This window comes from Camelus ferus, chromosome 17 (assembly GCF_009834535.1).
Source record: "Camelus ferus isolate YT-003-E chromosome 17, BCGSAC_Cfer_1.0, whole genome shotgun sequence".
Taxonomy (NCBI): Eukaryota; Metazoa; Chordata; class Mammalia; order Artiodactyla; family Camelidae; genus Camelus; species Camelus ferus.
Genome location: NC_045712.1, coordinates 28377304 through 28401166, shown reverse-complemented (window position 1 = coordinate 28401166; position 23863 = coordinate 28377304). Strand labels below are relative to the sequence as shown.

Here is a 23863-nt window from a genome sequence, read left to right as displayed (position 1 = left end):
TTTCATGACCTTTTTGTTTCAATCATACCTGATTGTTGATGTAAAATGTTTATACCGACAGATTATGGGAAGAAAATTTTAATCACTAGCTTAAGACTATCAGATAAGGGAAAAAAATAAAGAGCACAAAGTTGCAGTTAGACACAATGAGCCAAAATGGAAGACTTTTAAAGTCACACATTCAAATGTAATGACGTTTCCAGTTTTATTTTTTGAATGCTTCAGAATATTACAAAAGGGAAAAGTGTGTAAAATTCATGGCAAAGCAACACAAATTCTTTTCATCAGGAAATGGATACTGTAGCCATTAAGGGAAAAACCCTGTTATTAGTGTGTAAATTATAAATGATAAAATTTTCCAGGAGCTAAGAGTCACCAACATTATAGAACTTTTAAAATATAACGTGTTTCCTGCCAGCAGCGTTTCCGTAGTGACTCTGGTTTCTGGAACGATTCCCCACTCAGGTGCGAACTGCCCTGACCTCAAGGTCTCCTCCAAGTCGGGCCCTCTCCTTCAGGGTGGAATTCACATTCCTTCCAAAGGAGGGCTGGGAGGGGGCTGTTCACTGACAGCTGCACCAAGTCTGTCTCGGGGCAAGTGTGGGCAGCAAGCACCTGCTCCACGGAACGACACGTGCACAGGAGAGCAGGATGTCAAAGAACTGTCACCCCCAGTCAGGCCGCGGCCCTTCAGATCCAGCAGCCGGGGCTTAACCCTGCCGCGTGGGGTCCGCGAGGATCAGGGACCTCTGACCGCTCCGGTACTCGGCTGTGCCCAAGCCCCAGGCCCGGCTACTCCAGCGAGTGTAATTGTGAAGGTTGTTACAAGCACAGAATTAGGCAGCTCTTTAAAAATAGCAGCTGCAGGACCACTCAGTGTGACCCTGAATCTGACTCTATGGGGCAGGGTGAAAAGTGACCAGCAATTGGTTCTCGCTGTGACCATTTGACTAACTTCTCTTAAATCTCAACCTCTCACCTACTCCACAAAGACCCTCCATTTTTACAATCATGATATCGCTGTCTCATTCTATGAATCCATTTCTCACAACACAGGCTCAAAAACACATGCCCTCCTGACAAAAAGAAGCCTGCTAAGTAACATTTTTAAAAAATGCTTTTCTTTTCCCCAGATACATCCCTTGGCATTGTTAAGCTTCCCTTGTGAAAAAATTTAAGTCTTTTTCCTCTTTGTTCAGGAAAACTATAGGGATAAAACCTCTCATCAAAGATGCAACAGTATAGTGTTTCTGGACAATTCTTTGGGGGAAGAATCACAATAGATAGAACATTTGCTGAATAGCATATTTTAAGTTTTTAGGTAAATTTAACATAGTGCATTAGACATTCAAAGTTTCAAACATGATTTAAGGTGTTCCATTCAGGGCTGAAGTCAAGAGTTCTGAGCTTTGAGGTCCAGCAGCCTCTGTGGTCCTTCCTTCCACGCTCACCACCCTGGTAGGTGGCACAGCCTCGGCCGATGCGGAGCCAACAGACTCGGGAGTTGGGTCTCTGGTCCAAAGGCCCACAGTCAATAATGGCGAATCTGGGCTGTGGGGAGACACCCAGGCTGCCCGCCCTCTGCCGGTGCCAGCCTCCTCGACGAAAACATTATGAACTTCCAGTTGCTGTGGAAACTGACTCTGCTGAATGAAACTGATACCCGGTGACTGGTAAGTATTGACTTTCCTAACCCAGAGAAGTGCTGCCGATTTACCTAAATCATACCCGAAACATCTATGAACAAATCGAATTTCATGTTGAAACCTGGGGCCTCAAGAAACACGCATTTCTTTCCAGGATTGATTAGCTGGAGAGCATAGTTAGTATGATGACGTTGTGTTTCTTGGTGCTAGAAACTTTGAGCCGAGTCCGTGGGGATGGAGGGGGGCGGGTGAGAGGCTGACTGTCTGTGTGAGCCGGCGGGGCTGCTGAGGGGCCGCAGCCCTGGCGCCCAGGCGCTGTTTACTCAGGGACACCAGGCGGCACTGAGCACGGGACACGTGGCTGTTTACCCTCGGGAGCTCACATCTGAGACGGCGCCCTAACTCCATGGTAGGAGTGAGGGGGAGCGCGGGAGTCGGGGGAGGCCGGATGACAGCCCTGAGGTATGTTAGGGAAGAGCTCCTGGGGGTGACTTCAGAGTTGGGGGTTGCCTTACGGGGAAAGCAGTCGGAGAGGCCCCTGGAGGCAGCGAGTAGAAGGAGTCGGGTGTGTGGGAGGAGGATGTGGTGTTCAGGGAACGGGGCAGTCCAGAAGGGCCGGGCCGCGGGAGGAAGTCACGGAAGCACACGAGACAGGAAGGGCAGCTTGGAGCCAGGTCACTCAGGCCCACTGCACTTAGTTACGAGGAGACTGTGGGAGCCTTCAGATGCCTTAAAGCAGGTAGGTGACCAGAACAGTTCCAAGTTTTAGAAAGACCATGCTGGTCTTCCATTTAAAGACAAACTGAACACCCGTGAGGTTGAGTCTATTCTGTCAAAGTCGGCCACCACCATAGACCCCCCTCCTGCATTTCTTCTTACAGTGTGACTTCAACACTCTTTCTGTGGAGTGGTGAAGTGTGTACCCCTCCCCTTGAGCCTGGCCAGCAGCAGAGGAAGTGACCCTGTGTATGATGTTACTTTGTTCTCTTGTGACACGTGCTCTGGGAAAGCAGCATGTGCTGTGAGGAAGCCCAGGCCACACGGAGGCCATGGGTCAGTGTTCACGCTGCCAATCAGCATCGACCACTAGACGTACAAGGAAGCCTTCCAGATGGTCCAGCCCCAGCCACTATCTGACTGCAGCCACGAAACTCTGAGAGAGGACCTCCTATCTGAGCCCCCAGAAGTACAAGGTAATAATCAGTGATTGTGGTTTTCAGGACATTGGGTTTGGATGTGCTTAGTCATGCAGTTATAGAAAACCAGGAAACATGCATTTTTTGGCTCCCTGCCAAAACCCACTAACAGGCCGGTGACTACCTGCAGAGGTATGATGTAAAGGACAGCAAATGCAAGAGGCACAGGGTACGGGAATGGTCAGCTCCTCTCTGGAAGGTCTGACACTCATGGACAGTGGCAGCTCACTTGGCAGAGGAGAAAGCTAATGCCACAGTGCCCCCCAGGGACAGGTGCTGGGGGACACACCGGCCCCTGCCTCTGGAAGGCTCTGGAACAGGAGGTACAGGGTCTGGGAAGGCTGGGGTGGGGGACTAGTGGCAGCACAGTTCAGAGTCTCTGTAAGGAGTCCTAAGACCCTCACCCTCTGACCCTATACAGACAAGTGACTGCCCTGCCCTGGCAGGAGACAGGAAGTTTCTTCTCTGGAAAAAATAAGAACTGGAGGAGGAACAGGCCCCCACCCCCAACACACACACTTTGGATTCAGCTTCTAAACAGGGGCCTTGTGTCCTGCCTGCCAAGTTCCCTCTCCTTGACAGTTGACAATGTATGCTCAATAGAAGGAATCAAAATTCTCACCGAGTGCAAGTGATTCCACTACCGCTGAATGATGTTCTAACCTGAAAGGGGCTGAGAAGACCCACTGTGAAGGACTTTCAGCGGCCCTGGCTCAGGCCTTGGATTTTATCTCACTAGCAAAGGTCCCTAACTGGTTCTGAGGCCCAGAACCATGCTGAGGAGATGCTGCTTGGCCTGCAGTTTAAAAGCCACTTGCAAACTGCCAACATTTTAAAGTTAAGAGAGTTCATTTACAAATCTGGACTTCCGGGTTCTCTTGAGAAATCTGAGATACGTCATCTCTGAGCTACGTTCCAGGTGCTGATGAGGGGCTACCCCTTAAGTGGGTAGCGAGCACTCCAGGTGTCACTACCACCGTTTAACATGCTAATGGTGTTTACAGACCTCCTTTAGATTATCCGCCAGACTCCTACCACAGCCCCCACTTTAGGCCTTTGAGTTTCCACTTTAGCCCTAAGCAATGCAGAACCATTAAAGAACTTTATAAACAGAAGAGGGCGAGGCCATTTAAGAACTTATAAACAGAGGAGGGCGAGGAGTGGTTGATCGCTCAGGCAGCAGCGGGAAGAAAGGAAGGATGAAGCAATGGATGGGGAGGGCTGGCCAGTTGAAGCTGGTTAGGAAGGTTAGGAAGCCCAGCAGTGAGACAGGTAAGGCCTAAACTAGGGACCAGAGCAGGAGGGGCCTAACGTGCGGGCAGAACGAGGAGGGTTGGGTGGTGTATAGACCCTCAGTCCTGACAGTGTACCCTAACCTCCTGGAAGGCAAGCCGCCTCAGGCATCATACCCTCCCCGCAAGGTGCAGGTCAAGAGCCAAAGCAAAGCACAGAAGAGAAAGGCTTTTCCAAGGAACCTCTGGCTTCGAGGTCATTTCCTGGCCTGTAGTGAATAGGCTGTCGGGGTTGAAATAACCCCTTCTTTAAGAAACTCAAGGAATGCTACTGAGTTTTTACTTTGTGAGGGAAAGGCTGGCAGTCCCCAGTAGTTTAGCTCTTTGGGAGGTGCTGGCCTCAAAATTGACAGTCCCTTTTCAGGCAACATTAAAAAAAAATCCTCCTGAGCATATTCTAAAACAGGGGACCAAGGGCAGGTGCATTTTTCTGAGAAGATCATCTGATTTTCCATCATGTTTCCAAGATACTTGAGCCAAATACAACTTTTCAAGGCACAGGAAGCCCCAGGTCAGAAACCAAAGGGTCACGGCTCTCAGTAAGAGCCATTCTGGAGGGGCTCTGGACCCACTTGGGCAGCGTTCCTGTGTTCCAGAGCCACCCATTCACCGCAGGGTTGGTCACTCTCTCCTCCTGGGAAGAACAAGGACCATTTACATAGAAGTTGAGACTTCTCCAAGTAGCCTTCTACTGTGACAACCATGGAGGTGGGTAGAGAGGGTTTTCATCCTTTCAAAGTCCTCAAGGACAGAAGAAATAAGCAGAAAGAACTATTAATAAAATAAACATTCCACCACATGCTAGCCATGTGACTTTGGAAAAGGCATCCTGTTTAAGGCCTCAGCCCCATAGTTGTTAAAAAAAAAGATACTACCATCTACTTCACAAGGTTGTTATGAAGATTAAACAGGATAATGGTTAACGTGCAATTTGGTGTTCAGTGATTACATCTGCTTAGATTCCATTCTTTTTAAAAAAGGCTAATAACAGTAATATGAGGTTTAAAAGTTTATTTTATAAACGTCATAATTACACAAATAACAAGTTTCACAAAATCATTACTGTGTATAGTAATAAAGCATAAGCTATTACAGAAAAATTGATAAAGATGTACATAAGTACATATGAAGGTAATTGTCTTCCCGTCTATGAAAATAAAAAGGAAAACTATTACTTATGCTATCACATAATCAAAACTTGATTCCCATTGACTCAACATTTATCATTTAAATGCAATTTTAAAATAAGCTTGGACAGCAAAAAGCATTTACTCTGTTAGGTACAAAATGAAACTCATGATATCGTTCCTGCTCTCAGTTAATGATTGCAGAACAGACTGGTTAAGTGTTTTGGGAAAAAAGCCCTGCCCGAGGACCACAGAAGGCAGAGGTCTCACAAACACTGTGCAAGAAGCCAGAAGCCCCAGGCTCACATCACAGCTCCAGGAAGTCACCAAACCTTGTCTTTACCAAGTTCATCTATAAAAACGGGATAATGAGATGAACATCGTTCATCATCCACTGTTGCTGGGAAGTGCATTCATCCAGTAGATGCCCACTTTGTATCCACCCTGTATAAGGCACTGCCTTGAGGGCTGAGCAAGAGAGAGGAGGCACCTCTGGATACAAGGCTCAGACTGGGTAGGTGCTGAGATGATGCACACACTAGACACGTCATTCCTGCCGAGCCCTGTCTCTTTGAAGGAGTCATCTTCAGGCATAGTCAAAAAATTAAAAAGAAAAAAATCTTTTAAATTGCATTCAAAAGGTTAAACAGAAAGTGTCTTTTTTTTTTTTTTTTGCTGTGTATTTTTGGAATTAGATCAGTGATTTAGGCCTGTAGAATGCATCAGAATGATCTGTGATGCTCGGTAGAAGTGCTGATGCCAGGCCACACCCAGAGCTTAGTTTCATAACCAACAGGGCCTGGCAGTTCTGAAATGCACCCCAATCAAAAACACTGTATTTTAAAGGCTGATAAAACACTCTTAATGCAAATGTGGATACTTCATATTAATAGTCAAAAAAAGTATAGCTATAAAAATACATGTATGTTTTTACACAATGTGTATTTTTTAAATTATAAAATCCATCAAGTGTTCCAAAGTCACTAAGAGTTCTCACTAAAAAACTTCTATGGAAAACACAATGGACCAAAAAATGGGACTATGGCAATGCTGAACTCAGCTTGCAGGAGGCTGTTACCTGCTGATACTACAGTCTGTGTGATTGTATGTGCTTCTGTTTTCAGGGGAAGAAAAGTGCTCAAGCACATCAAGATTATGAATGCTTGCTACTACTTTTAATATTAATATTAAACAACTAAACTTTAACCGGAAATTTACTGAATACTATTACAAATAGAACAAACCACTATGGCCTCGTTTACAACATACCCTTTAAGGTCAAAAGGACAAGATCAGAGTCCTGGCTTCCTTTTCTGCACCTGTAGCACTGGGAAGCTCACTTCACTTACCTGGCCTCAGTTCCTGCACCTCAGTAAAATGAAATAGCAGCGCCTTGTTCACAGAGCTGCTGAGTATTAAATGGAGAAAATTAAGAAAACTATGAGCCATCATAGAAACAATTATTGTTTATTATTCATTTCAAAATCTGGTACAATTGCAATGTGTTTGCAAAAAACCTCACTGATGTGTGTAAAGCTGTATCTAGAAGGATTACATAATATTAAAAACTTAAGTTTTTGAAAAGGAGTACACATTGAAAAAGCAGTCCATGTTTACAAGGTTTTACCATCAAAATACAGGGTTATCTGAGGCACATCACTTGACCTTTCTGGTTCTCACCCATTTCTTTTTAAAAATCTTTCTGACAGAAAACGATTTGACTGTATCATCTCTTGAGATCTCTTCCAGCTTCAAGACCTGTGGTTCACCATGACGTTATAAATTTCTCTCGTTTCCCCACTTCCTTGCAAGGTGAGAACAAGGGAGAAAGGAAAAGGAACGTACTTAAAGCGTTTCCTAGCAAATAGAAAAATCACAAGATTATGGACAAAATACTCAAAGTTGGTGTCACCCTTATAAAAGCCCAAATGGGTACTGTTTAAGAGAAAAGATTAACCCATCCATCTTGGGAGTCAGTATTTATTCATAATAAACAAGCAAAAGTGCAGGAAAAATCAATCAGCAGGGGATCTCCGCCCACAAAGCACAGTGATCAAGGGACCTAGCCTAAGCACTTAAGGGCAGGTAGGATAAAACAGCGGTCAGCACCTTCCAAAGCAAGTCAAACCATAAATTAAAAGACAAGTATCTAATGCAAACCTACAACCGAAGATCCGTAGGATCAAGAGGAGCAATGATACGTATACATTTAAGCAATTCTGCACTCTCTCTAAATACACTTAAGCATCGCTGTTGACTAGTTCCAAATCGCGAGAAGACGCACGGACGTTTGGATCACAGGTTCCTGAAAAGACCATAAATAATAGATTTGGGAAGGTTTCAACACTTTACCTGATACTCCCAGAAGCTGGTGCATCCTCAGACCTTTCAGACCCAAATTAAAAACCACCTGTACCGAGCAGGGCACAAACGGTTCAATACTCGCCCGACAAACCACCCACTTCCGACCCGCAGGCGCTCTGCCGCGTCACTGCTTCTTCAATCAATAAACAGAGGCTTCGGCGCAGCGGAGGCCGGGGTGGAGGAGGTCCCGGCGAGAACACAGCCCGTACCCGGCCTCCGGGAGCTCGCGGGCCCCCGAATAACGGTGCCCGGCGTTTCTGGCTTTTCAAAACTACCAACCGACCCTCCACCCTGACGGCCGCGGCACTTAAGCTCCACTGTGCCCCACGGCGGGGCCGGCCGAGTCGGGGCCCAGGCGCCGCCGGACTGCGAGGAGCCAGCGCCCGCGCCCGGGCCGCCACGGGGCCGGATGGAGCGGCGCCGGCCGCCGCGTTCCGGTGCGCGCGCGCGCCTCAGCCAATCGCGTGCTCGCCCGCCCCCCGCGGCCGCGGCGAGGCTGGCGCTGGGAAGAGGAAGAAGAACATTCGCCCTCCTCCTACCAGCGCGCGGGCGGCGGCGGCGGCGGCACCGGGGTCACGAACTCTGACCTTTCACTGACAAAAAACAATAACAAACCCCCGCTTCCCCGCGACCCCGGCGGCACCCCCGGGCCCGCCCCCGCCGCCCCGCTCCCACCTCGGCGTCTCGTCTCTCCCCCGCTGCCCCGCGAGCCCGCGGCCCGGGGCTCCCGCCATCCGCCGACGCCGGGAAGCCGGCCTCCCCGCGCCCTGCCCTCCGCGCCGGGGGCCGCCCGCCGCAGACACGGGACCTGCTTCGAGGCCGCTTTGGCGCCAAATCCTGAGGTAAAATTGAAAAAGGGCCGGGGCGGGCTCGGGCCGGCGGCGGAGGGGGCGGGCCTGGCTCGCGGACATGGAGGCGCCGCGGCGGCGGCTGAACCCGACCCTTTTACCTTTGCCACGGGGCGGCGGCGGCGGCGCCGGGCGCTTTGCATAGTGGGCCGGGCCGCTCCCCTCCCCTCCCCTCCCCGCCCGCGGCCGGGCGAAGAGAGCGGGCTCCCCCTGACCGGCCCGGCCGGCGCGAGGGTGGGGGCGGAGGGGGACGGCCGCGGCCCCGCCTCACAGTTGGCCCTCCGCCAACGCCGCCATTTTGTTCTCGGCGGCGATGGCTCGGGCTGGGCCGGGCTCCCCTCCTCCTCCTTCATAGCCCTCCTCCTCCCTGCAGGCCCTCCTTCCTTCGCTCCCCGGCTCCTCTCCCCTCCGCTTCCCTCCCGCCGTTGGCCGCCGCCGTGGCCCAACCGCCGTTTTTCCTGGAGGGAGGGTGGAGGAAAGAGAGGAAGGCGGGTGCGGGGCGCGACCCTGTGATCGACGGCTGGGCTGGCCAATTGATGCCCAGATAGGTGGGCCTGGTCCGGCGGCTCCGCCCCCTCGAGGCTCCACTGATTGGCTGTGGCGGGAGGGGGCGGTCCCCAAGCGGCGCGGCAGCTCTGGCTGGTCGGGAGCAAAGGCCGCGGCGCGGCGTGGGGCCGGGGCGCAGGGGGCGGGGCGCGGCCGCGGCGAGCGTGGGGCGCGGGGCCGCGGTGAGGCACTGGCGGCCGCCTCGGCCTGGAGCGCGTCCAGAAGGAGTGCGGTGGAAGAATGGTGGTCAAGGTGGTGGAGCGTCCCGAACACGGGCGCCGGCTCCTGGGAGGGACTCTTCGGAATCCGGACACCTTAGGGCTCCTGCCTGAATTTTCTGCGCGGCCGCAGGCCAATCCCCTTTCTGAGGCTCAATTTCAGCGGCTGTAAAGCGGGAGGATGGTTCTCGCCAGGCCAGGCCTCCTTTTTCAGGATCGTTTGAGGGGCTCATCTGAGAAAATGGAGTCCAGGCCACTTTGTGAACCTCAAAGTCATGTAAAAACGGTGTTGCTGTTGAAAACGGAGTGTGGAGCCGCCGGGAGTGGAGAGCCCAGGGGTATTGACGGCCTGAGGGAGCACAGGTGAACCCCGCTGTGGTCTCTGCGCGTATGAGCGGAGTCATCCAGAGAGCCGGCCCGACCAGGCCCCGGCCCTCCTAGGTTTGGGGGTGCGGTGAATGGACAGTTAGAGGTGGTTTCCGAGAGTGCTAGCCCCGCGGAGGAAGTGAAATGAGACCGGCTGGAGCGTTAAGGAGGGTCTGGGGAGACCTGGATGGTCGGGGAAGGCCCTGTGAGGAGGTGATGTTTGAATGGAGGAACCGAAAGAAGGGACAGCGTTCCCGAGAGAGACGGACTAGTGCAGAGCCCCGGGAGGAAAAGCGTCTGGTGTGAGCGAGGCTGGAGAACCCTCTCACTGTCCTTGCCGTTAACTCCTCTACCCCCGGGCTGAAGTCTGTGAACTACGGCAAAGGCAGAGGAGAGTAACTCTCCAACTTAATAGTCAGTTCGAGTCAAGGAAAATAATAGCCATCAGGTGAATTCATGGCGGGGCGGGGTGGGGGGAGCCTCAGGAAATGAGTTTACTTCCAGATTCGAATCCTTTGTCATCGTCTTATATTCATCATCAATTCCTCAAATATTTGCTGAGCCCCACTGTTACCCAGGACTGGATAACTTAAGGACATTGATTGGTGTCAGGTATGTGAATGTAGTTCTCTACACCTGAGTTCTGTTCTCTCTCTCTCCCCCAAATATACGTAATACGTACACACCTATAAAATGTTGTAGGCAGAAGCTAAGTAGTGTTGTGGTTAACAGTGCCAACGTTTACTAGTGGTGTGACTGGGCAAGTTGTTTAGCTTTTCTGAGCCTCAGTGTCCTCATCAGGACAGTAATAGAATCTTCCTTCTAGAATTGAGGATTAAATGCATTCATGTAAAATAAAAAGCTTGGGAAAGTGCCTGGCATATAGTAAATGCTCACGATTGGGGTTATTGTTGTCATGAAGCACTAGTTGTCTGGGAAAGACAATGAACTCGTTAAGTGATAGAGTGAAAATTGTAGGCAGTGCGGCGCAGGGGTAAAACACTGGATTAGAACCCTGTACTGCTTTTGGCTCTTCTCCTTTCGGACAGTCATTTGGCATCCCCGACCAAAAGTTTAGAAAACGAAGTAGTGGAACTAATAGTATTCACAAAAACATGGGATACTTGACAATTTTCAAAAATTTCTTACAGGCATTATATTGTTCAAGTCCTACCAGGATATAATGGTAGAGGTCCTTTTCCTGCTCCCTGTTTTAAAACCTTTCTAAGACCTTTTCCTGTACCCCTAGCTCCCTGTGCACTACACACACTGGCCTGCCTTCGACTTCCTTGACGATGTGGCTTACCTTTACCTCAGGACCTTTCACATGCCGTTCCCTCAGCCTGATACCCTCACATGCCCCCGGCTCCCACCCCCTACTTCCTGCCAACACCAGCTAAAGCACGGCTTCCTCAGGGAAGTCCTTCCTAATGCTCAGTGCCAGTCTAGATGAGATTTTAACTTCACATGGTGTTCTTTTCCTTTATAACATTTATGTCACTTTGTAATTATGTTCCGTAATGTGACTGTTTGATGGGTACCGCTCCCCTTATTTGACAGGAAGTATTTTGTGCACCATTGTATCTCTAGCTTTTAACTGAATAGCTGGCACTACTTGGTGAGTGGAGTGAATTGTTGATGATTTGCGGTATCACGGATAACTAAGTTACTGCTTATTAATGGTGCCTTTATATGTGGGCTTGTTTGGCAATTCAGATAGCAGTGCCAGCAATAAAATAAATCTGTTAGGGTATTTGGATGAATTTAGAAAGTGGTCCCTCACATATAAGACACTGCCTGGAGATGTAAATATAGGTAAGATAACCTAGATGAATTCTTTTTACCCACTTGTATGTTGATTTATGTTTTTTTAAGGCAAGAAATAGATAATTTAATAATTAATTGAATTACAAGGTAAATTACATGAAAGTTAATGAGTTCACATGGAACTCATTAGTAAACAGCCTGAGTATTATGTTATTTACTTTAACTGAAAAATCAAAGTATCAGTTTGATTTTCTTGAAATAAAAATGCTGATTGCATCTATCACAGGGATCAGAGAAGATTTAGTGGGTTTGCAGAGACTTGGGAGTTGAAAGTCTCAGTAGCCATTAATCTAAAATATTTATCTTTCCAAAGATAAATTGATTTATATAATGAAATTACTGAAAATCACCTTGTAACTGCTTTACCAAGGTTAAAGGTAGATTTTACAAAGTATACATCGTAAGCTTCTGCTTAAAATTCTGGTGAATAGAGCACTTTTGTTGACTTACATAATACAGATTTTACAAATAAAATTTTATGTTATTTTTAAAACAACAGTCATACTTTTTTTTTTTTTTTAATATAGAACGCTTCACAGATTTGCATGTCATCCTTGCACAGGGGCCATGCTGATCTTCTCTGTATTATTCCAGGTTTCAGTATGTGTGCTGCCAAAGCCAGCACAACAGTCATGCTTTTACTTAGTTCTTTTATTGTTTGTTTTTGGGTGTTTCTTTTCTATCCTGTTCAAGGATTTTTTGTTATCATTTGTTCAATCCAACACTTTTGATTCCCTGGAGGGAAGGTTACCATGCATGAGGTCCTGGGTTCAGTCCCCTGTACCTCCATTAAAAAAATCAATCAACCAGATTACCTCCTCCCCCCAAAAAACCAAACAACACTTTTGATTTCCTGAACTTCCTACTCAGAGTAACCAGAGAACTGATAGTTTAATGAAAAAACTATATATTGTTCTATACCATTAAATTACTTATTTATTGCTTTTACTCATTGTACTTATGGTGACCTTGAAATTTTCTTTTTGGCAACATGCCTTTAAAAAGGAAGAAAAACCCTATATGTAAAAACCTCACTTTATGAGGACTTCCGGGAAGTTTTCACATTTTTCTCTTAAGTGACAGCAGAGCACCTGTCTCTGGAACCTTGGGTGGATGGCCTCTCTGAGGTGTACACATTCCCCACTTACAAAATGGGCAGGTGGGAGATGACATTGAGGTTGGAGCCAGGAACAGGGGCAGCTTGTTGTCCAGATGGCCTTGAGAGCAGGGCAGGTGGGCAGGGCCCCCATTGACCTCGGCACTGAACCGCTGGCCTCATGTACCTTGCTTCCTGAGTATGTCTGCACATAGTGAGGGCTCTCATTTGGATGTTTATCCTCCAGTTTTCTTACCTGTGTGCCACATGCTCATTTAGTTCCAAAGCACCTCCTAGAGTGGACACTAGGCCCCCTTAATCAGTACTGTGGGGGAGGAATTCGTGAAGGAATCCATCTTAAGGCTCATCAAGTCCAGCCTCACACCTGATGCAGAATTCCCCTGCCTGAGGTTACTTTATCTCTTCTCACCTTATTGCTGGTTATGAGGAACTTAAATAATGTGGACTTCTCCCCTCTCTGTGTAATTATCATCTTTCACCTAATGGACACACTCATAATCCTGTCACACATTGTAAAAGATATACTCTTGTTGGAGTTTCACTTGCCTCAACCTATTATGCCTGAGTGCTAGAGTTTCAAGCAGCAGGAGTTCTGGACCAAAAGGGAACAACAGCTTAACTAGCATGGCGCACAGTGACAGTGATGGGGAGTGGACAGAGAACACGAAAGCCCAGGTCAGGGCAACGACATAGGGCATTGTTAGGGAGACAGTAAGAGCAGAGTCATACCGAGCATCTGGGAGTCTTGGAGGAGAGGGATGGGAGGTGAATTGTTAAGGATGGGAAAGGAGTAGTCTGGCTCAGATGCTCAACTGTCATTCTGATTACCCCTGGACTCCAGGTAGCCTACAATGATAAAAGCCAAACTAAAGGGCAAAGTGTGATTTTTAGGGACAATAAAAATTACCTTCTCCACTGTAATAAGAGCCCAAAGTCCACAATGAGAGGTGAAACTTTTCATTCCAAAGTTAGCAGTAACCCTGAAGATTCTAATCCCTGGAAATGTTAATTTGTCGATAGGGAAGAATATATGCTAGCGATAAGAAAGGATGTCATTGTCTCCTGTTTGGATTAATGGAAGATGTGAGAGAAGATATGGGGGCCTAGAAAATGGGGTGGATGCTACCCAAAGAGTGAGGAAAGTTTCTTACCTGACTGCCCATACATGGCTTCCAATGAAAACTCCAGTAATTGCACACTTCTGTGTGGCAGGCAGGTCTCCACTGAGAGGGATACACAGCTGAGACTGGATGGCATTTAAGAAGGTAAACATTGCAGACAGACTTCAGGATGCATTCCCCCGGTGGCATTTATTACATGGTGAATCTGATTAGGTATTTGTAGAACATTTCAGAAATGTCATTTCTACTGCCCTCAGTTCTTTCTCTCCACTCTTCCATTGTTTCTGCAATAAAGTATCCTTTTACTAGGTTGATAAGGCGAATAAGCCTGGAATTATTGAAAAATCACTTTTTACCGAGGTTAAAAGCAGGTATCTCAAAGTATATGTCAGTCCTTGGCTGAAGAGACTGGGAATTAGAATATATTTGTCGACATTTAATATATTTAATTATATATTTAAATATATAATATTTAATATAACATTATATTTAACATAACATTTTAATGTAAAATTTAAGTTTATAACATAATTCTTTTCTGAAGAAGTAAAAGAAAAATTTTTTAAGTAGGAAAATTTTCAAATGAAAAGATAGCATTGCATCCAAAGGCATGTACAGATAGATCTTCCTTGACTTATGATGGGGTTATATCCCTAATAAACCCATTGTGAGTTGAAAGTATCATACTTAGAAAATACATTTAATACATCTAATCTACCAAACATCATAGTTTAGCCTAGCCTACCTTAAATGTGCTCAGAACATTTAAGTTAGCCTACAGTTGGGCATAATCATCTAACACAAAGTCTATTTTATAATAAAGTATTGAATATGTCAAGTAATTTGTTGATTACTGTACTGAAAGTGAGAAACAAAATGGTTGTCTGGGCACAGAATGGTTTGAAGTGTACTGGTTGTTTGCTTACGTGGCTGGCTAGGAGCTGTAGCTGCTACTGCCTGGCATCCCAAAGGAGGATCAGAACTGTATACTGCTAGCTCGGGGAGAGATCAAAATTCAAAAATTGAGGAACAGTTTCTACTGAATGCATATCACTTCCACACAATGATGAAGTCGAAAACCGTAAGTCAAACCACTGTAAGTCAGGGGCCATCTGTGCTGTAATGTTCATCAGCTACAGAATGGATGAATAAAGTGTGGCATTGTTGCCATGTGTTGGAATACTATACAGGAATGAAAATGCACTAACTGCTCATGGTCATCACAAAAATAATGAACGAAAGAAGCCAGACACACACACACAAATACATTACGTAGCTCAAAAACAAGCAAAACAAATCATGATGATGGAAGTCAGGAGAGAAGGGAATTAAGTGACTGAGGGGGGTACAGGGGAGACTTTTAGGGTGCTAGTGACATTCTGTTTCCTGATGTATGTTACATGTTTGTGCTTACTTAGTGAAAATTCACTGAGCTGTTTCATTTATGATTTGTGCACTTTTTGTATTTGCATGTTATACTTCAGTAAAATTTTTTACTTTAGAAAAATGGTAAAATTATCTTCACTGTTGCATGTTTGTTTTTTTTAATCCTCACTGCTTTAATCAATATGATTATTATGTAGGTAAAATTGTAAGGGACAACAGTGTGTTAAGTTCTGAAGAAACTCATGTTACTGTCTGGGTGGAGCTAGGTCAGGAACTTCTGTGAGTAATACTGAAATATAAATATAAATTTAGGAATTAGTGGTTAGCTAAATGAGTTATTAAATGATCTTGCTTATTGGTGTAAGCAGTTTTTTCTTTTGGATGATTAAATGGTCTCCTGCACCCTTTAAAATTCCTTTCTCTTGACTTCCTTTTCTGCGAAGCTGTTTTGAAGGGCATTTGGGGTACAGGGAATGCTGTGATTTTAGAGTTAAAGAAGCATGAATTAGTTAGAATCCTAGAGTCACTGCTTACCAGCTGGCCGACTTGGAACAAGTTGATTAAACTTCCGAGTCTCTGTTTTTTCTGTCTGTATTTGTGAAGCCAGTAATACCTACTCAGAAGGCATGTTAAGGATTAAGTGATGCCTGGTTTGATATACAGCACATGGTAGATGTTCAGAAAATCGGCCCTGCTTCCCTGCCTTCCATCTCTGGGTCATGCTAAAAAAAAAAACGAGGGTCCATTTTACCCTCACACTTGGGCCCTTGGTAAGGGGAGGAAAACCACCCATGGTGTACAGTGGTATTTTAGGGGAGATCTCCACATGGAAAATGGTAGCATAGGAACTGTGTAGTTGAGAGCCACTTCTCTCCCCCACCAGTCACTCCTCACCCACCTCCCCAGCCCCCACATCCCGTTGCTGCCGCTTTCTTATAGTCCAGACTTGTAATATGGAAGAAGCAAGTTTCCTCTGAGGCAGGAAATCACCTGATCCAAAAGCTGAGTAATCTTTGAGTCTAAATAGTGGCAAGGTTTCCAATGACAGGATGTATGTCTGAACTTGACCCTAGAGGCATCCCTGTGAGCATCCTTTCCTGTTTTCAAGTCTTGAGCTATGTATTTCTCATTTTTTAATTGTCACTCAGCCTATTTTTTTCCTTCTGTTTTTATTTTCCCATGAGTATAAGGAGACTTCTGACAATCACAGAATAAAATTTACACTGAATACCTTGTCCCTATCAAGAAGTTGTATACCCAGTAGTATTTTGCAAATAGTTATTAGGTGTTGATTGATTTTTAAATATTTGTGAGATTTATGCTAATTCAGCCCTTTCATTTTGTTCAGTTGTGCAGTTTAACAGAATGAATATACACATGTATATACATACATACACACATACACGCATGTATGTAGTTAAAGTTTGTGTGGATCTTATGTCAAAGTAGGAGACCTATTCCTGATTACATTATACACTTTACAGTTTGTTGTTGCTTTCAGATTCCTTTGAGAAAGTAGAAGTGTACCATCTCCTTGTGGCCATTGGCTCCCATGCATCGCCTGCCCACTGTGTGCCAGGCACAGTGCTAGGCACTTTACATGGGTATTAAGATCTGTTCTTAACAATAATCCGATGCAGTTCAGTATCAGAGAATTAACTTAGTGCCAGAGCCTCAGAACTTAGGATTTGTTTAGATGAGAAAATACCAAGAAAGTAAATATTTTGAATGTTACATAATTACGGACCACGTAATACATAAAGAAGGACGATGTGAATCGGTTGACTGTGAAGGGAGAGGCAGGCTCAGCCATTCCTGTCAATGAAGACGGAGTTTCCTTGTGCTAGGACTTGTTTATTGTTCTTTGAGATGCTGGCTTCTAAGCCTGCCCCTTTGGAGAGCTTATCTGGGCTGTTTTGGCAACTCAGTGGGAATTCAGGTGTTCCCAGTCCCAGTGCAGCTTTCCCTTCAGTAGGATCTGGAGCACCCCCCACTGAAACAAAGAAACTGCAAAATTTGGTCAGCTGTACCCTTTTTGTAAGTCTGAAGAGCTGATTAAAGTCACCATTGTGTTCTCTGCTTGTTTGTTAAGAGTGGTATTGATGTACCTGTATTTGAAAGAATTTATGTTATAAAACCTAGTGCCATATAAGGCCAATCAATACGTTTTACGCCATCATTCTGTGGTTTACATGACACACTTCAGGTACTGTGCCCTGTTGTCATCATGTGCTGTATGGGCAAGAGTCACTAATTCAAGTTACATTTAAGACTCTGCCTTCATTCATAGTCTTTGTTGCCACCACTTTCTAACTGGCCTCCTTTTGTGTCATCTCCACACTTGCCCAGAGGATTTTTTTGAAGATCTTGATGTGATCTCCTCATTTCTCTGCCAAACCTCTGTTAGTTCTTGTTCTCTCCTCCCCTGCCCTTGGGCAGTTCCCCACCTGGTGCCTGCTGTTCCTCAGCTCTGCTGGTCTCCTCATACCTGCCAGTTTGTCCGAGCTCTGAGCTCCACTGAGAACTCTGTCCCATCCTCCCTGTTTGCTAAACTCCCACTTTCCCTCAAGGCCCAGTGTAAACGGCTTCTCTCTGGTGAACCTGTCATTGCTCCCAGAGTGCTGCTTCCTTCGGACACTCTGTAGCATTTACGTCGCACAGCTCTTACTGGTTTCCTCCTGAAGTTCTTCAAGGTTCAAGGACAAGGACTTTTTTTCTTCCCCCTCCTCTTTTTCTTCTTATTTTTCTTATTAATTATCAGCAGCCAGCTTATTGCGTAATTATTTTGAAAGGATTGATGGAGGGTGAACTTGATGGGTTCAAAACCACAATTGGAAAATATCTGTAACAGGTTTTATTTTAACTTAAGATAATTTTATAGCTCTTTAGGTAATTGATGGAGGCGGGGGCAGTCCTCCAGGGCTAGGGAGCCAAGTGGGTCAAGCGCCAGCCTTTGAAGACTCAGGTTTCTGTACCAAGAGCTACTTCAGTGTTCTGTCCACAGTGCTGGTGCATAGTAACCACTCACATAGTGACTGTTAGTTATTGTCGGCATTGTCATGCTAGCTACCAGCCAAGGTGGTTTTTTTAAAGTGCTTTGTTTACTTTGTAGTATTTTTAGTTCTGTTTTGTAGAGTTTTTTGGTTCTGTTTTGTTTTTCAGATTTCAAGTGCAAAATTATATTGTGCTAATTAGTATGATTTTTCAAACTGTGTGTAGACACAACCCATTGTTCCTTGGAGCTTCTCATTCTAGAAGGACAGCCCCTAATTGATAACCATCTCCCAGTATCCTTTCTAAAACTTTACCCTTCCTTCTCACTATGTGACCTTTGTGTCTCTGCAAGCTCTCAGGTGAGAGTCTGACCCCCTCACATCATCTTTTTTCCCCTGGGGTTCGCTTGAGTTACGTTTTCCCTCACTTCCTGACGTCACTGGAGGACTTTGTTTTACTTACTTCTTACATTGTGATGTCCTGCAAGAGGAAGCCTCTGTCTTGGTTGATATGTGAGGATAAGTTATTTTCAAAAATGATGAAATGGAATAATTTTTGTGAATTACTTTCTCACTTATCTGCTGTCACTGGATTTAAATCTTTATTGAAATCTTTTCATAGTTTCTCTTTCACTCTCATTCTCATTCTTTGTCTCTGCTTGTTTTTCCAGAAGGTGCACTTTCCTCGTTCATTTTTAAGCAGCCTAAAGCTCCTTTGGAGGCAGAAAACCAACAGTGAGATCAAGAATTGTAAGAATTCAAGTGTATCAAGAAAGGTTACTGCTCTTGAGTATTGAGCGATTGAGAAAGTCCAGGAAGTTGGTGTGGAAATGAGAGCAAGGTGGGGGGCACTTGCCCCACCAGAGAGCCAGACTCATTATAGAGCAAAGGTAACGGTAGTGGCATAGAGGAGGAGAGCAGTGGTGGGCTAGGACAGAGAACCTCGAATTATATCCACACATATGGGGAACCTGAGATATGGCAGAGGTGGCATTGCAGATCAATGAGGGAAGGATGGATTGTTCAGTAAAGGGTGTTGGAAAACTGATCATCTATATTGAAAGAAAATTAATTGGATCCTAATTCCTCATCAGACTCAAGAATTGATTTGCAGATGGATTGAGGACTTAAATGTGAGAGACTAAACTCTTAAACATTTATAAGAAGATACATAAAATTATGCTGTGACTCTGGGGGTGTAGGACAGTTTTCATAAATAAAGCCTAAAAGTACAAACTGTAAAAGAAAAATATTAATATATTGAGCCTCATGAAACTTTAAGAACTTCTGTTTGTCAAAAGACACCATAAAGAAAGTAAACAGATGAGCCACAGAGAGAAGAAAATATTTATAATTTATGTAATCAACAGATAATTAATATCTAGAATGTTTAGCTTTTTTAAGCTTAACAGTGCCCTGCTGCTTGCTTCTCTGTGACCCAGTGTCTGTAATCATCGGTCATTAGCAGTCATTGGGACAACCGTACCCTGTCTGAGGTTGACTGGTCCTGCAAATTCAGTATTAAAGTGAGTCATTTTAGAAAGTTTTCTGAGTTTCTAAGTCTAATCCACTTCAACTCAGAGCTTGAAAGATCAAGCACCTCTTTTAGGGAAACTCAGTAGAAAGATACGCCTTTCTAATATTTTGTTATTTCTGTGCTACTCAATAACACTTCCTGAACAATATTTCTGTAATATTCAAATTCATTATTTTTACGTCAAACTGCAGCTAACAGCAACAGAAATGCTAATAATACCTAAAAGCAATAGAATTCATACTTGCAGTTGCATGTTTGGGTTTTCTTCCTTCCTTTCTTAGTGGAGGTACTGGGTATTGAAACCAGGACCTTGTGCATGCTAAGCATGCGCTCTACCACTGAGCTATGCCCTCCCCCCTGGATTTTATTTCTTAATATATTGTATATTTGCTGTTTTTATCCACTTGATTCCTTAGCTCTTTGTTTGTCTGTGTTTTGGGGGGAATTTGTAAATTCATTTCTAGAGGAGGTACTGGGGATTGAACCCAGGACCTTGTGTATGCTGAGCATGCACTCTACCTCTTGAGCTATACCCTCCCCCCTTCCTTAGCTCTTATTTAATGTTTTAATAAAAAAGATTAGAACTCTAGGCTTTTCCTGTGCAGTAATTGTGTTTTTAACAACAGTCTGTTAACTTTTCTGGTACATGTGAAATGATGTTTCTTCCCTCCATCCCTTATTAGTTAGAACCAAACTGTAAGTAGGGGAGAAGACCAGAGTGTTTCTCTGCTTTTTCTTCTAGAAACAAAGAAAAGTAAACAAAAGTTAAAACTGTTGACTACTTGTTAAAAGAATACATAACCAGAAACACTTCCCCCTGTCTTAGACCTGACCCTGTTCTATGAGATGATTCACTACTGACACTGGTGACCTGGGATCTTTGTAGCAGTTGGTGTGGCACCTGCTCTCACAGGGTTTTGACTCCTTGAACTGGCAGGGCCGGTTCTTTTATATTTGTCAATCACGGTTTCATGCTCTCCTTTCTCTCTGATTACCATTTTGGCAATACACGAATCTGAAAGGGAATTAGGATAATAGAAGTGGCTATTTAATAGTGGGTGGAATAATACAGAAAGTTGCCAGAGTGTGAGGAAGTTTTATAGACTTTAGTGCTGATGGATATAATACTTCAGGTGAGAACTACAGGAAACTGTTTTATAAAGTTGCATTGCAAAACAGTCCAGTTTGTGATTGAGGGAGGGGCAGAGCAGATGAACTGTGTGCATTTGTGTATTACATACTGGGTAGGACTGTATAGATTGTATATGTAAATGCTGGAAATAAACTACAAGAGCTTTAAGTTCCTGTTAACCACGCAACCTGTGCAGTCAGTAATGAACTCTTTGATTTGTCCAGGAATTAGGTCCAAAATGGGATCCCTTTGTCCTGAATTCTTTGTGGTAGAGTTACTGCACAGAGTTTAGGGACGAGTCAGGGGAGCTATATTTTATGACCTGAAGAGACCAGGGAGTCTGTTTCATCAATAGTGCTTGCACTCAAGTGATCCTGACCCAGGAGACGAGCGTAGTTTTTGGTCTTGAGATGATCTTTCTCAATTTTGAGACAAATGAGGGCATACCTTTTCTGTTAATAGAAAGCTGAATTAGCTGGTTTCCTAATTTAATGAGGACTTTAAAATATAGATTGATAAATTTATGGGTACCATGTTCTTAGCCCATGTTAGTAATGCAGTCTTCTTCTTTCCTTTCTTTGTTAGTGATAGTGTTTGCCTTTCAACCTGAGTGAGGTGTATTAGCACCTGGGCAGGGTTTTGCTCCTCACTCGGGTCACTAGTAACAGAAGCGTAGTTGATGATAGCAGTCTCCTGCTCTGTATCCAAAGTCGATCTCACACTTTGTCAGATAGCCACCTTCTTGTTCAGTATACGTGACAAGAGCTATCCAGAGAGGTGTGATCCCGCCTGCCTGAGAGGTGAACCAAGCTGTTACAACCCAAGAGACCCAATAATTAAAGTTTCAAATTCATCTTCATCTATATTTACCAGGGGAAGTCTTGTTTCCAAATTGAAGTGTTTCTGCTAATTAATTTTGGTGCCTGTAATTGAAGGAGCTGGTGCTGCATATCCAGATATGCTCAGCCTGCTAGCTCTGTCTCCTGTAGAGGGCAAAATCTGCACAGGACAGTGCCAAAGATGACTTTTGATTACTGATGTTTTTCACGTAGCCTGGTTTCTCTCCACCTGATGGAAGTTGCTGCATCTTTCCAAACAGGTTCTCTAATGATCTTGCTTCACCATGGCTACAAATATGGAGGGGCTGGTTCAGCACAGAGTGGGGACCCAGCAGGTGGCTGAGGTGAGTGACAGGGGCTAGCACCATAGCTGGCACCCTTGCTTTTAAAAGGAAAAGTAACTCCATGTGCTCTGTTGTTTCCAAACAGTCCCGAAGAAGTCAGCATGTGATCCAAATCCAAAGCAAGATGCTGCCGTAGAAGAAAAAATTACAGTCACAGGAACATTTACTCCTAAAGTATCTTTGCATGAATAGGCTGGCCTAGCAGAATACAGTAAGGTGACTTGAAAAAATTTCACCTTGAACAAAAAGTAAAAGAATCTGACGCTTATCAAACTTGTGAGTATAGTTTTAAGTCCAAGGCTCTTAGTTTCTTGCACATTTGATACTCTGTTAATACTGCATATAGTGGAAAGCTGGATTCTGTGTATTCTGTAGTCATTATTGACCATCTGCCATGTACTGGGGATTTTGCTAGGTGCTAAGAAATACAGAAGTGAATGAGCCTCCTTCCTTTAGAGCTCTCGAAGCCTGCGTAAGGAGTAGTTACAAAACAGTGAGATGTGTCTCTCCATACGAGGAGGATGATCCAAGTAAGTATTTGTTAGACAGACCCGAGGATGCAGGTAGGAACCCGTGGCAGATGCTGGGAGGGGGCATCCTAGGTCAGAAACCTGTGTAAAGGCAGGATGGAGACATGAAGTAGCTTGGTGTGCTCAGGCGACTTGAGGCGTAAAGGAGGGACGTAGGGCCAGATCTTTTCATGCTGTGCCAGGCCCTCTACAAGGACTTCAGTCCTCGACAGCCTTTTGAGGTTGGTACGACCACTGTTCCCATTTGATAGGTGAAGAAACCAAGGCTCAAAGACAGAAGTAATTGGCCAAGGGTACAGTGACCCAATTCTGTTCACTTCTTCCAAAGCTCCTCCAATAAACCACATATCACACTGTGCCATTAGAAGGATTCAGATTTTGCATTTTTTGAACCAGTGCTCATATTTCTAGGACGAAGATACAGATCTACCAAAGAATAGACATTTAAATAAGGAGTTTAAAAAATAAAAACTAAGTACACACATGCCAGTTTAAACCAATAAAAATGGTGAGCAGGTTTTTCAGATTTTAGATCAAACGTTAACTTTAAGGCAACAGTATAATCATCCTTCTCCCCCAGCAAATAATGGTTAATATTTAGCTGAAGATAAAGCAGATAGATTTTGGTTTTTTTAATATTATATTTTTGAAAGAGCCACAGAACTCTGAAAGTAAAATGCTTGTGTTTTATTTGTTGCTTTAGTTTGTGATAGGAATGATTACCTTGAAAATCATTGTTGGTTTTTCATCTATTTAGGGTTAATTTTGCATTTAATGTGGTTTTCAGTTGAGGGCGACTTGGAGACTAGTATATGGACCACTGCCCAAGAGATCATCGTTAATTCTTTAGGGAAAGAGGTCAGTGTAGCAACCTGTGGTAGTAACCTATAGTAATTTTATAGGGTAATACAAATTTTGTGTATTCATTCAGAAAATTTGTTGGCTAAAATTTTTTATCAGAAGCCTTATTTCTGTCAGGAAATGGAATTTCATATATTAATTTAGTGCAACTGTTATTTCCCATGGCAAAAAGTACATTTTTAGGAGACTTCCAAAATAACAGGAGGCATTTACTTTGGAAGGCAAAAGCAATCGTCCTCTTTAAAATATTACCTAGATTTCCATGCTGTTATTTTGAAAGTTCAGGCTTAACGACTTGAAGCTGCATATAACTATATATAACATTAGATCAGCTCAATGAGTGAGCGCCTGCAGTTCATCATTTCAGTGCTGAACAGTAACTGAGAGGAAAGTGCAGATCAGTAGTCATTCACAGTGAGTGTGGGGGGTGGTGCTTTATTCAGTCAGCAGACAGTGGAGGAGCAGACCCCCTCCCCGCCGTTGGCCAGAAGCAGGCACGGGTGAACAGTAGGGCTGGCATCCGCTCACTGGAGCTCTCTGTGAGGGGTCAGGCATGGGATGAGTAGGCAGGGA

At 44.7% G+C, this 23863-nt stretch overlaps 2 protein-coding genes and 1 non-coding gene across 18 annotated transcripts in view; 1 reads left to right on the top strand and 2 right to left on the bottom strand.

Annotated features, from left to right (window-relative positions):
* Positions 1 to 6709: 6709 nt before the first annotated feature.
* LOC116657177 (translation initiation factor IF-2-like) lies at positions 6710 to 9020 on the bottom strand. 4 transcript variants are annotated; one of them, XR_004312195.1, is made up of 2 exons: positions 8434 to 9020; positions 6710 to 7566 (listed from the first exon to the last, which is right to left on the bottom strand). XR_004312195.1 is itself a non-coding variant. In XM_032458709.1 (2 exons), the coding sequence occupies exons 1-2, from the start codon at positions 8824 to 8826 to the stop codon at positions 7502 to 7504; spliced, it is 591 nt and encodes a 196-aa protein (XP_032314600.1). In that variant the 5' UTR covers positions 8827 to 9011; the 3' UTR covers positions 6710 to 7501. The 4 variants fall into 4 exon arrangements, 1 of the variants encoding a protein (XP_032314600.1); XR_004312194.1 differs by having other exon boundaries at positions 8575 to 9008; XR_004312196.1 differs by lacking the exon at positions 8434 to 9020 and adding an exon at positions 7835 to 8073.
* Positions 8138 to 23863, top strand: part of NR2C2 (nuclear receptor subfamily 2 group C member 2) — an 82264-nt gene continuing 66538 nt past the window's right edge. For 2 of the 13 annotated variants that reach the window (XM_032458701.1, XM_032458702.1), the window contains exons 1-3: positions 9165 to 10215; positions 21816 to 21899; positions 21985 to 22175. Coding sequence is in view for 6 of the 13 variants with exons in the window: in XM_032458696.1 (XP_032314587.1) it covers positions 21840 to 21899 (60 nt within the window). In the remaining 7 variants the exon portion in view is untranslated. Of the gene's footprint in view, positions 8468 to 9156; positions 10216 to 21815; positions 21900 to 21984; positions 22176 to 23863 lie in introns of those variants that run through there. The other 11 variants (XM_032458705.1, XM_032458696.1, XM_032458699.1 and 8 more) reach the window with 11 other exon arrangements.
* LOC116657340 lies at positions 11948 to 12055 on the bottom strand. The gene has a single exon (XR_004312461.1). It is a non-coding gene; the product is annotated as a U6 spliceosomal RNA (small nuclear RNA).